This window comes from Pelobates fuscus, chromosome 2 (genome assembly GCF_036172605.1).
Source record: "Pelobates fuscus isolate aPelFus1 chromosome 2, aPelFus1.pri, whole genome shotgun sequence".
NCBI classification, from domain to species: Eukaryota; Metazoa; Chordata; class Amphibia; order Anura; family Pelobatidae; genus Pelobates; species Pelobates fuscus.
In genome coordinates, this window is record NC_086318.1 from 318,021,075 (window position 1) to 318,034,730 (window position 13,656).

General features: G+C 38.6%; 1 protein-coding gene across 1 annotated transcript in view; it reads right to left on the minus strand.

The window, feature by feature from the left end:
- The window catches only part of AFG1L (AFG1 like ATPase), a 179,273-nt gene that overhangs the window by 47,924 nt on the left and 117,693 nt on the right, over positions 1–13,656 (minus strand). The window contains exons 9-10 of the mRNA XM_063443531.1: positions 6,401–6,471; positions 6,045–6,145 (exon numbers count right to left, since the gene is read on the minus strand). Coding sequence (XP_063299601.1) covers positions 6,045–6,145; positions 6,401–6,471 — 172 coding nt within the window. The remainder of the gene's footprint in view (positions 1–6,044; positions 6,146–6,400; positions 6,472–13,656) is intronic.

The window sequence follows — 13,656 nt, forward strand, 5'->3', positions numbered from 1 at the left end:
TGTTGTGGCATTATTGGCACGCTCATGTTATTCCTGCACAGCAAAAATAAAGAATTAAAAAAAAAATAAATAAATGTTGTGCTATGACTCTAAATGCCACAGGAATGTACAACAGTATTATCAATGTGCCTGCATAAGCCGTTGTGGCTCTGGAGGCTGTCTTGTTATCTCTTGCACAATGAAAAAAAAAAAAAAAAAGAACAGATTTGTTGGAAACATTTAATGCTTTTGGTTACTCAACTAAAATCCCTAAAGAATGAATGCAGGCAAATTTTATCCCGATACCGAAACAAGATAAAGACACAGAATTTGTTCAAAATTATCGCCAAACTCTTTGCTGAACATAGATATTAAACGTTATTCTTCTATGTTGGCAGAGAGAATAAAAAAAGTAATTGGTTTGATTAACCGAGACCAAGGGGGATTTATTCCGGATAGATCGCCAACTCATAACATTAGAAGACTTATAGACATTCTAGGCGCTGTACAGAGATCAGGGACTCCCATGCTGACCATTTCATTAGATGCAGATAAAGCATTTGACGGGGTCAGCTGGGAGTTACTAAGGTCTTCATTGTCGGCGTATGGAAAGGAGGGAAGATTCCTGGAACATATTAATGCATTATATACATCTTCGACCGCTAGAGTGAAGGGTCAGGGTTTTGCGTCAGCATGGTTTCCATTAACTAACGGAATTAGACAGGGGTGCCATCTGTCCCCTTTACTCTAAATTTTGTCTTTGGTACCGTTAGCTATAGCCATAAGACAAAATGATGGAATCTTAGGTTTTAATCCCAACTCAAGTAACATCAAGATAAATATGTACGCCAATTATGTAATTTTAACAATACAAGATCCGGTTCAATCAGTAACACATTTAATAGAGGTTATAGAATAATTCTCAAAAGTATCGGGATATAAATTAAATATGGACAAATCAACAAACTGGTAACATCTCTAATGAAGTAAAAAAAAAATAATTAAAGACAAATTCAAGTTCCTTTGGGCAGAATAGACATTTAAATTAGGGATCAACCGATATTATCGGCCAATATTCGTTATTTTCGGCAATATCGGTACAGGCCAATAGAGATACCGATAATGCTGATAATACATACCAGGACCGCCAGGCCCATTAGAAGCCCGGCAGTCCTGGGGGGGCCCAGTAGCAAGCTGTCACTTACCTTTCCAGCAGCTCCCTTCTGCTCCCATGTCAAATCTCGCGAGTCCCGCGGCCGCAGAGCGTTGCCCACGGGTTACCATGGCAATGCTCCGCGTGGCACGCAGACCACCGGATTTACACAGGGAGCTGAAGGGAGCTGCTGGAAAGGTAAGTAACAGCTTGCTGCAGGCCCTCCCACTGCTCAATACACGCCACTGGACCACCAGGGAATGCCACAGCCCCCCTCCCTGGCCAGGTAACAAGCAGGGAGCGGGGGACAAAAAAATAATTAAAACATATAAATATTAAAAATAAAAAATGGGGGGCGGGGTCGGACCGCCATGCTGACCGGTCGCATGCTGGAGAGGCTCCTGAGGGAATCAGCCCCATAAGCTGAAAAAATGCGGCTACTAAGCTTAAATGAATCCAAAATAACAACAAAAACACTACTTGGCTGTCGGTGATGCAGCAGACCCCGAGATCGGGAGTTTTTGGAGCCCGGGAGAGCGAAAAAAGACTTTGGTGTCTGCAGCCTAATCGAGGAAGAGGCGGGGTGGACGGCCGCCATCCTGCTTACTCCCCCGGCTTTCACACAACGGCTCTCTGATGTGGTCCTGGTCCCGTCCCCCCCCCCTTTGGACCGGTGGGGGTTATCCCGGTCCCCACTGGAGGGCCCGCGGCAGCGGGGAAGGGAACGCTACAATTTAATCTCCCGCACTCTGAAGCTAAAATGGCCGCCACCTATGCCATCACGAAAAAGCCAGTTTTGAGCAGCCTGCAAGAAGAATCCCTAAAGAGGCTGTGGAAGGACCTCTGCCCTCACTCATGGGCTCCAAGGAGCAGAAAGACCAACAGTTTAGGACATCCTATCGGCAGCACTCACTCGCACCCCAGCACAGACTCTCCAACGATCACTCACCTAAACCGAGAGCCTCGAGGAGGGAAAAACCTCACATTGCTGCCAGACATCAGGGTGGACACACCTGCAGACTCTGATGCCGACTCCAAATAAAGCTTGATCGGATGAAGCCAGAAACGAACTTGTGCTGCGACCTGAGACAGGCAGAGCCGAAGTAGCTGGGTTTACCACTATACTGGGACGCCTTACCTATCACCCTTAGCCAAGCCGATGGAGGGAGGGGGCAGAGGGGTAACCCAGATCAGCTACTATGTAGATGTGCCGTTAGCATTAACCTTTGTCTCCCTGAGCAGCGGGTCCCAAGAGGCATACTCACTACTTAACTATCTAACCTAGTTGCTACTCCTACATTACTCTATTACTTAAAACAGGCTTAGGCTCTTACACATGTTTGAGTTTATAATATGCTAGATTGAACCTACAATGCATTACAAACAAGCATAAAGTATGTAGAAAGCCTGCTACTCGACGTTTACCTGCAATTTGAATTTCCTGTATTTACCGTATGTTTAAACATACAATACTCTGACATGTTGCGCTCACCCTCTGACACATTGCTTGTGAAAACTCACTGACATGTTACTGCTCAACTATAAGCTAACGTAAAACATGTGACCACTCTTCTTTAGACAGCATGACACTTAAGCCTCATGAATATACTCACTCACTTAAGAGAAAAAATGTGCAAGTTTTATCAATGCTCCTAATGATGTATGAAGTAATGCGCTTGAGGACTGCTGTCGAGGCACCACAAGCTTATATGTTAAAATCAAATATGCACAATAAAAAATCTTAAATATAAAATAAAAACAAATGCCTCCCCTCCTGCCCATTTTACACAAATTACATCCCTTCACAAACACACACTATACAAACACACACACACTGCATCCATTATATACACAAATTATACAAACACACACTCTGCATTATATACACACACACTTTGTGTGTGTTTGTGTAGTGTGTGTATATAATGCAGAGTGTGTGTAGTGTGTATATAATGCACACACGCTCTGCATTATATACACACACTGCACACACTTTGCATTATACACACACTACACACTTTGCATTATATACACACACACTACACACACAATCTCTGCTTTATATACACATACACTACACACACTCAGCATTATATACACACACACTACACACTCTGCATTATATACACACGCTACACACACTCTGCATTATATACACACGCTACACAAACACACACACTGTGCATTCATTATATACACACACACTATACAAACACACACTCTGCATTCATTATATAAACAGACTACACAAACAAACTGCATTCACTTTACGCACACTACACACACACTGCATTAACTTTACGCACACTACATTCACTATACACAAACTACACAAACACACCCTGCATTCATTATATACACACTACACAAACACACACTGCATCCACTACACACACACAGCTCCCTTGTCATAAACACACTGAATCCACTACATGTGGCATGTATATTTTGTGCATTTACCGTTAGAAATAGCTTATTTTTGCAAAATGGTAAAGGTACAGAATATCAGCAAGTTATCGGCTATCAGCCTGAAAGTTCACAGATTATCGGTATCGGCTCTAAAAAAAACAATATCGGTCGATCCCTAATTTAAATACCTGGGTACTGAAGTATGCGCTGACCCAAATAAGATAATTGAATATAATTTCCTCTCCTTAAGCTTGCAAAAAAACAAATGGCTGAAAGAGTGGAAATCATTGGAATTATCGTGGTGGGGAAGAGTAAACATTATAAAAACATATTTATTACCAAAGTGGCTCTACATTATGTGAATGATACCTATCCCCATCCCATAGAGTTGGTTAACAATGATTCAACATGCATTTTTAAAATTCATATGGCAAGGTAAAAAAACAAGAACGGCCCTGAAAAAAACACAGGGTGGTATGGGTTTTACAGTAATCCAAAAATATTATAAAGCGAGTTTCTTATTCCATAATATTATCAGAAAAATTCCTTTATCCAAGAAAGAACGTTCATATGAGGTTGAACAGGGTCTTATGGAAGAAAATAATATGCTAAAAAAATGTTTGCCCGTGAAAGTCTGTGTGTGAGTGAGTCTAATTCTTCACTTCTTAAACGAAGTGTTGGAAGTATTGTAGTGAATTCTATTCTGAAAGTATGGCTGAATATAAGAAATGATATGAAAAAAAAAAAAAAAAAAACATATAATCAAGGCTCTACCGTTTAAAATTCTGGCATATAATATCAAAGACTTAAAAGACCACTATAGTGCCAGGAAAACAAGCTTGTTTCCTGGCACTATAGGGTCATTAGGTTCCCCCCCACCCGCTGGGCAGAAAGGGTTAACACCCCTTCAGCCACTTACCTTTCTACTGCGCCAGGCTTCCACGGCACTGGGTAACTCTCCTCCCTCTGCCGATGTCAGATCCGAATGCGCACGCATTCAAACCGCCCATAGGAAATCATTACTCAATTCTTTCCTATGGACGTCCAGCGTCTTCTCACTGTGATTTTCACAGTGAGAATCGCGGAAGGGCCTCCAGCGGCTGTCAGTGAGACAGCCACTACAGGCTGGATTAACCCTCAGTGAAACATAGTAGTTTTCAGCTGCAGGGTTAAAACTAGGGGAACTTGGCACCCAGACCATTTGATTGAGCTGAAGTGGTCTGGGTGCCCATAGTGGTCCTTTACAATTAGACTGGTGGACCAATGCTGGTATTGAGAAAATGTCAGATGTAATGATAGGTCCTAAGATTATGACATTTGAAACTATTAGAGAAAATTTTACTTTACCATTCTCTGAATATTTTAATTTTATAAGAATTTTAAAAAATGTGAAATCTTTTTGCCTTACAGAAAATTTTGAAAGGTATGAGGCTCTGGGAAAACTTATAACAGGCTATGAGATGAAAAATCTTTTTTTTTTTAAATGTGCTGATGTACTGAGAATTTTTGAACCACCAATATTTCCAGCACTTGAAAAATGAGAAAAGGACCTAAATAAAAAAAATTCAGGAACAGAATGGACTTATGCATGGAATTTGGTTTTAAAAAAAATAAACAGTTTGAACGTAACAGAATTACAATTTAAAATTTTCAATAGACTCTATTTAGTACCTAGGTTTTTAGCCAAGATATACCCAGAATGTCGAGGATGTGTGTTGGAGATGTAAGGCCAGCAGAGGGGATTTGATCCACATCTGGCGGAAATGTGAGTTAATACAAGTTTATTAGAAGAATTTACACTCTCGGATTCAAAATATTACAGAAGTGGACTTACCTTTTAGCCCTGAAATATTTCCATTGCATTTTTAATTAATTAACGCCAATAAAATTTTTCTTATACATATATTGGTGGCAGCAAAAATTCTCGTCGCCAGATATTGGAAACAAGATGTACTACCAAATTGGTTTTTAATACAAGAACAATTATTGTTTCGCCTAAAGATGGAAAAGGGACGGTAGTCAATCAACAAGATAAATCTAAGGAGTATATTGAAAACTGGATAGATAAAATTACTATTTTATAAAGTAGTAGATTCTGGTCTGGGTTAAAAGGCCCCTGCAAAATAAATGCTATTATTTTTTTTATTATTTTTAGACTATATTCCTATTCTCATACATCTTTAAAAAGAGATTAAAATAAATATAAATATATATAGTTAAGGTCGGACTAGAAGATACTCATCGCTTAATGTTTGTATGTAAATGTCTAATTAAACCTAAAGAATTATGCATTTTTTAAAAAATATGTCAATGTGATTTGTATGTGTTGTATGGAAAACATTGAACACCAATAAAGTAAAAAAAAAAATTAAAAATGATGTGATTTCTACATGAAAATATGATTTGGTTCAGTGTTTTGGAAAAATACTACTTCCAAGAACACAAACAAACCCTTATAAACAGAGAGTAGTGTTAACTTGTTTATAGTTGATAGAGCACTTACACGGTCACAGAGTTCATCAAATGTGCAGTCCGTGATGGTTCCACAGGCTTTACTCAGCTTCAGCTCCCTGCCCTGCACTTTCAGAATCCTTGGTCTTGTTACTATGGGAACAGGAACAAAAGCTCAGTCTTGTCTGGATAATTACCCTAAAATTCATCCTTACAGCTAGGAAATGCATAGCTTGATGAATAATAGCACATGATTCAACACGTAAATTAGACAAAATGCTGTTACAATGACTGCCACTTGAGTATGGCATCAACCCATATACAGCTATGGAACTTATTAATTGGTCAGTGGAGATTGGGCATTGTGTTTTAAATGTATTCTCTTTCAAGAGAAATTAACTTACGTACCATCATTTTGTTTCTGAGCCAGCTCATCAAACAACTTATCCATGACAGTCTCCACATCAGCTTCACTTGTGCTACATTGAAAAGAAAAGAATGCAATGTGACATTAATAACACTTAAAGCCAACATCTAACAGCTGTCTGGGACTGTTTAGCTTTTTATCCATATACCTATATTAAAGGAAATACAGGATGTTATGTTCTAAATAAAAACATCACATTTAGAATACACTTAAAATCTGGATATATTAACTCCCAAGTAGGTGACTCTGCCCTATTTGCATACACTGAAAAGAATTTTCTGATTCAGGCAGTTTCCGCTAATGAGGCAACACAGGCAAAGCATATCCATTAAAGCGATGTGTACACAAAAGCAGGGAAGAATCTACTGGCTTTGGCTTTTCCTTGCAAGCAAAGCAAAACCAAAAGAGACGAGACATTCAAACAACTTTCTAATTCGCTTCTGTTACTTGGATTGCAATTTGTTGTGGTGCTTGTTGACTGGTTAGAGTGTCTTCACCGAGATTGAGCTATTTTGTGCTTTTATTCTGTGACTGCGAAAATGACAGGTTTGAGGACATTACAAACGCCGTTACAGGATACGTCAAGACACTGAAAAGTTTCATAAAGAAAGCCGGGAGAATCGTAACAGAATAAAAAGAATTGTAAAAGAAAAAAATTGGCTTTCAGAGAAAATATAAATCAACAGTGTCTTAGTAAAAGGATGTAAAGAATTCTGCAAAGTACGCATATAATCTATAACTAAAGTGGTGATAGTGAAGGCAGTGTCTTAGAGTGGTGGGAGGGGGGCAGCGTATTACATTGGTGGAGGGAGAGGGCAGTGTATTAAATTAGAGTGGAGGGAGAAGGGGCAGTATATTAGATTAGATTGGGTGAAGGGGGGCAGTGCATTAGAGCGCAGCGAGGAGGGACAGTGTATTGGATTTATGGGCAAAGTATTGGATTTGTGAGCAGTGTATTAAAGTGGAGGGAGGAGGGACAGTGTATTGGATTTGTGGACAAAGTATTGGATTTGTGAGCAGTGTATTAAAGTGGAGGGAGGGAGCAGTGTATTGGATTTGTGGGAAGTGTATTTAAAGGGGGAGGGGCAATGTATTGGCTTTGTGGGCAGTGTATTAGAATAGGGGGAGGGAACAGTGCATTAAATTGGGTCTGCATGGAGGCACTGAACGAACCCCATTGAGATGCTTATTGGCCGCTCAGCTTTTTGCCACACATGCACAATAGCCTCCCAATGCTATCCTATGGGAAATCATTTAATTGGCTGAGAACATGTTAGGACTTCAAAATCAATAAGATAACGTAATTTGTTTTTTATAGCTATGCAACAACATACATTCACCATTTCAGCCGCATTACCAAACTTTTCTTAATATGTCAAGTTAGTTGGACTGAAACATTAGCTATATATATGCAAATGCACGTCTCCTTAAAATAAATTCGATCATTGGACCCTATGAGCGTGAGGACATCCAGGGTCCGTTAGGCAACTTTATTTATACTGTACTTTCCTAAAAGTTTCGTTTTTTTAGCGGCCCACATAAACTTAAACCTTGTTTATTTGGCCTATGTTAGCCTTTGAGTTTGAGATGCTTGATTTAGTCCAAAGTGACAGTAGGTTAAGGGGAGTATATGTTGGTTATTGGAGAGTTTAAGGAATACTTTGTAAATAGTTAGGGAGGAGATGGTGTGGAATTGGTAAAATAATAAACTCCAGTGTTGATAAGTATGTGCTCAGTAAGTATATACATGAATTCAACAAGGGAAAGAATAGGAGATAGCAATCCAAATGCATGCAATGGTTCTACACAATTTTAGTGCACCTATTGGGGCAGGTTTATATAATCTGATGTTAAGTGATACCACCAGGATCTCTTAAAGGCATACCACATTCACCAAAATCTTAAAAGGTATATTACATTCACCAAAATATGACACATACTTTCCAACTTTGTCACTAGGGGATTTGGGATGTAAAGACTTCTTAGGTCAATAATGGGTAAGGGTGGTCCCGGCCAGAAAGTAAGTAGGTCCGCCTGCTAAACTGTGTGTGAGGGTGGGAGCCTGGTGTGCTTAACAGTAAATCTCTCTGCTAGCCCACTAAAAAGAGGTCCATGCAGAGAGTGCTACTGAAGATTGCACAGAAAGAGCGCATTTAATGAACGATTCAGCAGTTCTCCATGCATGTTCTGCTTGTGGGGGCAGGCTTTGGCAGGTAGATCCACCCCTTTGACAGGCAGACCTGCGCACTAATATTGCTGTTTGCATCCTGCTAACTTCCCTCTCCACCTGTATCCCGGAAGATGGGCACGGAACCTTAAACAGTTATGCCATGGTGCCAATTTTACATGTTTAAAAGAGCCAGAGTTTTACTTAAGATAGAGAGAATTTCAAAAAAGGATACTCAAAAGGTAACAAAAAGCATATCTTGAAAAGGTAGCATTTGAAAGGCAAGAATATGTACACATCACACAACTATTCAAAACTACATTTCATGCCATACTGTGGTATATCTAGCAGCAGCAAACTATTATACTAAAATACCCTACACAATTTAATAAAACAGTCAGTTTACCTCTTGCACTCCCCAACAAGCAAACATTTCTAAAATTAGAATATGTGTAAAAGAGTCATTATTAGACTGGAGCAATTTAAATGGAGTCCAAAAGAAATGGGATTATTTAAAAGTTGCACTACTGAAGGCAACAGAAAATTGCATTAGGCTTGTCAGTAAAAGCAAAAAATTCAAGAAACCACTGTGGTACTCCGCAGATGTGGCCAAAATAGTAAAAAACAAGAAGTTAGCATTTAGTAATTATAAAAAAAAACAGAGTGAGGAGGACAGAATGACCTATAAGATTAGGCAGAAAGAGGCTAAGCAAGTTATAAGAGCTTCCAAAGCACACACAGAAGAGAAAATAGCACAGTCAGTAAAAAAGGGGGACAAAACTTTTTTTAGATACATAAATGAGAAAAGAAAAGTAAAACAAGGATTAGTTAGATTAAAAACAAAAGAAGGAAGGTATGTAGATGAGGATAAAGGTCTAGCTGACTGCCTCAATGAATATTTTTGTTCGGTATTTACAGATGAAAATGAAGGAAAGGGACCTCAGTTAAGAAAAAGGATAAATGAGTCATTTATTACACGTTTACAGAGGAAGAGGTTCTATTTCAACTCTCAAAAGTAAAGACAAATAAGTCAATGGGACCTGATGGAATACACCCAAAGCTATTAAAAGAGCTTAGTGGTGTACTAGCAAAACCATTAACAGATTTATTTAACCAATCATTGATAACAGGAGTAGTCCCAGAAGATTGGAAGTTAGCGAATGTTGTGCCCATTCACAAGAAAGGTAATAGGGAGGAGTCGGGCAACTATAGGCCAGTAAGCCTTACTTCAGTAGTGGGGAAAGTGATGGAAACCATGTTAAAGGATAGGATTGTTGAACATCTAAAAACACATGTATTTCAAGAGGGTTGTAGTCAATGGAATATATTCGAAGCTTGGGCTTGTCACCAGTGGGGTACCTCAGGGATCTGTACTTGGACCCATTCTCTTTAATATTTTTATTAGTGATATTGCAGAAGGTCTTGATGGTAAGGTGTGTCTTTTTGCGGATGATACTAAGATATGTAACAGGGTTGATGTTCCAGGAGGGATAAGCCAAATGGAAAATGATTTAGGTAAACTAGAAAAATGGTCAGAGTTGTGGCAACTGACATTTAATGTGGATAAGTGCAAGATAATGCATCTTGGACGTAAAAACCCAAGGGCGGAGTACAGAATATTTGATAGAGTCCTAACCTCAACATCTGAGGAAAGGGATTTAGGGGTGATTATTTCTGATGACTTAAAGGTAGGCAGACAATGTAATAGAGCAGCAGGAAATGCTAGCAGAATGCTTGGTTGTATAGGGAGAGGTATTAGCAGTAGAAAGAGGGAAGTGCTCATGCCATTGTACAGAACACTGGTGAGACCTCACTTGGAGTACTGTACACAGTACTGGAGACCCTATCTTCAGAAGGATATTGATACCTTAGAGAAAGTTCAAAGAAGGGCTACTAAACTGGTTCATGGATTGCAGGATAAAACTTACCAGGAAAGGTTAAAGGATCTTAACATGTATAGCTTGGAGGAAAGACGAGACAGGGGGGATATGATAGAAACATTTAAATACATAAAGGGAATCAACACAGTAAAGGAGGAGACTATATTTAAAAGAAAAACTACCACAACAAGAGGACATAGTCTAAAATTAGAGGGACAAAGGTTTAAAAATAATATCAGGAAGTATTACTTTACTGAGAGGGTAGTGGATGCATGGAACAGCCTTCCAGCTGAAGTAGTAGAGGTTAACACAGTAAAGGAGTTTAAGCATGCGTGGGATAGGCATAAGGCTATCCTAACTATAAGATAAGGCCAGGGACTAATGAAAGTATTTAGAAAACTGGGCAGACTAGATGGGCCGAATGGTTCTTATCTGCCGTCACATTCTATGTTTCTATGTTTCTATAAGCACAAAGATGCACATACAAAATGTGACAAACGTAAAGCTATGTTAAATTCACTTAGTAGATACGAAGCAACACCACGCTTGCTATTTGTGAGACGTCTGATGACCTATTAACACATGTATACACATATATATTTACACATGTATTTACACGTGTTTTTAGCTTATATCTACAAACACAAACTAGCTCACCCCCAAAGAGTGGTCTGGGTGCCAGGTCCATCTAGTGTTAACCCTACAGCTGTAAACATAGCTGTTTCAGAGAAACTGTGATGTTTACACTAGGGTTAATCCAGCCTCTAGTGGCTGTCTCACTGACAGTCGCTAGACGCGCTTCCGCTGGACGTTCATAGGAAAGCATTGAGAAATGCTTTCCTATGGACTGTTTGAATGCGTGCGTGGCTGTTGCCGTCGGCAGAGGGAGGAGAGTTCCCCAGCGCCGGGCCCCTTCAGCCCAGCGGGAGTGGGACCCTGGGTACCTAAAGACTCTATAGTGCCAGGAAAACGAGTTTGTTTTCCTGGCACAATAGTGCTCCTTTAATAAGGTTAATGCTTTAGAGGCCCCACTAGGATTAATTTCCATTATATGGTTTCCTTATGCCTTGTGTTTCTGCCAGTGATATCACAGGCCAGCCCACTCTAGAGAAGTTACCGCACAGAAAGCATCCCACTGTGAATAAAAAAACAGATGTAACACAGGCTCTCTCTTCACAGGATGTAGACTTATCAGCTCTGATTCCTTAGCCTGAGCTAAAGGGCCTTTGTAAGTTATATGGTGTCGTTTTGTATTCTACTGTAATTCATTGTTACTGCTATAATTTGGTATAGCCTGTTACTTGCTATAATTATTGTAGTAAATTGACATTTAATATTACAATATATTTCGTATATTTTCTATACACATATTCGAGCATAATACCAAGAAATATATTAAATGTTGTAACTTATTGTTTAATTATTATATATTAATTAAAATATTAATATTCATATTAAAGCCACAGCAATTATTTATATCATTTGTAAAGGATCTGTTTAAAAAAAAAAAAAAAAATCTTTTATTACCAATCTATTTTAAAATATGTTTGTATAGCTTCCAAATGTGCTCAGTACGTACACAATACTTCTCTGAGTATTTGAAGGTGACTACACGAACTGAACAAGGAAGTTGGGGCATTGTAAAAAGGAAGTAAAATCAGTTCAGCTGCAGAACTTGAGGAAGAGGTAGGATTTTGTAAACTCAGGAAATCATTTTGAGAAAACTAATGAATGCATTTTTATATTAACAGCCTTGTTGTAGCGCATTAACACATGCATTTTTTTAAGCTAGACTTTCCCTTTAAGTGATTTCCATTTGTGTTGCAGAAAGGTGAATAACCTTTGTGACTGCAAACTTGCTATTAGGTCTCTTCTTGGATACCCTTCATTTTAGTTATTATAACTGCCACAAAGTACTGTTCATATAAAAACAAATTTCTAATCTTATATAATGAAACTTGATAAAACAATCTTTCTAGGCTGATGATTTAAAAACGTTATGGTTCATATTACGCTAGGTTAATATTACCTTTTCTAAGGATCAATGGATGACCTATTTCCATTGGTTCAGTCCTGTTAAAGAACAGGTAACGGGAGAGCCCAGTGTGCTACCCATGTTTATATATATATATATATACACACACATATATATGTATAATATCATTATATCCCCTGTGAAATATCCTTTTCCTCAAATCTAAAATCTTGAATTCCCATTAATAATTTTATTTATTTATAAACATTTATTTATAACATGGGATGAATAAGGCACGCACATATGATAAACATTAATTTTGTCACAAACAAAGGTATGGCATCAACTGATAAACAACAGAATAGAATAAAGCCATGTAGTTTCACCTACAAACGTTGCTGTCGGGTTTAGGAAGAGAGAGGATGTCATGCACGGCTCTTCCACAGAGATCCAGATAAACTAATGGACTAATGGTTTGAGAAATCTGACTATGCAAGGTGAAAGCCAGTATTGGAGTGGTAGGTGAGAGAGGTTTTATTTTTTTCTGGTTCAGCCTAGAGGAGCATTCAGTACATGGGATACCAGCCAAGGTATTTCCAGGAACCATTTGGTCCGCAAGTTGCAATTTATATACATTTATGACACTTGGTGTTCTGTGATATTAGTACATTGTTACAATCCCTGGAAATTTTCTAATACATTGATATAACCCTTGCTACTGGCTCGTGGAACATTGTTTCCCGGTTTAGTCATTACTATTCCCCACTAGGTCCCAATTTTAACCTAGTTTGTATGTTTGTACGTTTATTCACATTTTTTTCTCTCCCCAAGAGGGATCATTAAAGAGTTTTTTTGTTTTTTCTGGCCATCTGCTCATAAGAGTTCCCCTACAGGGTATGTGCAGAAACAGCCTTTTTCATATAAGGATATAAGGTCTTTTGGTGTGGCGGTGTGTCTTAACTCTGCCAACCACTAGTCCCATTTTTTGAGGTTTTACTTAACTTTGTATTGCTGTGGTACACATCTCAAATGCTAACTCATGTCTACAAATTGTTGGAAGTGATAGAGTTAAAGCAGGAGCTCACTGCATAATGTAAGCAACATGATTTTTTAAATCTAAATTAATTAGAGCAAAATATAGCAGAATATAACCCTCCCCCAAATCTAAGGGATACTCTAAGCATAAAAAAAAAAAAAAAAATGATTTAATAATAA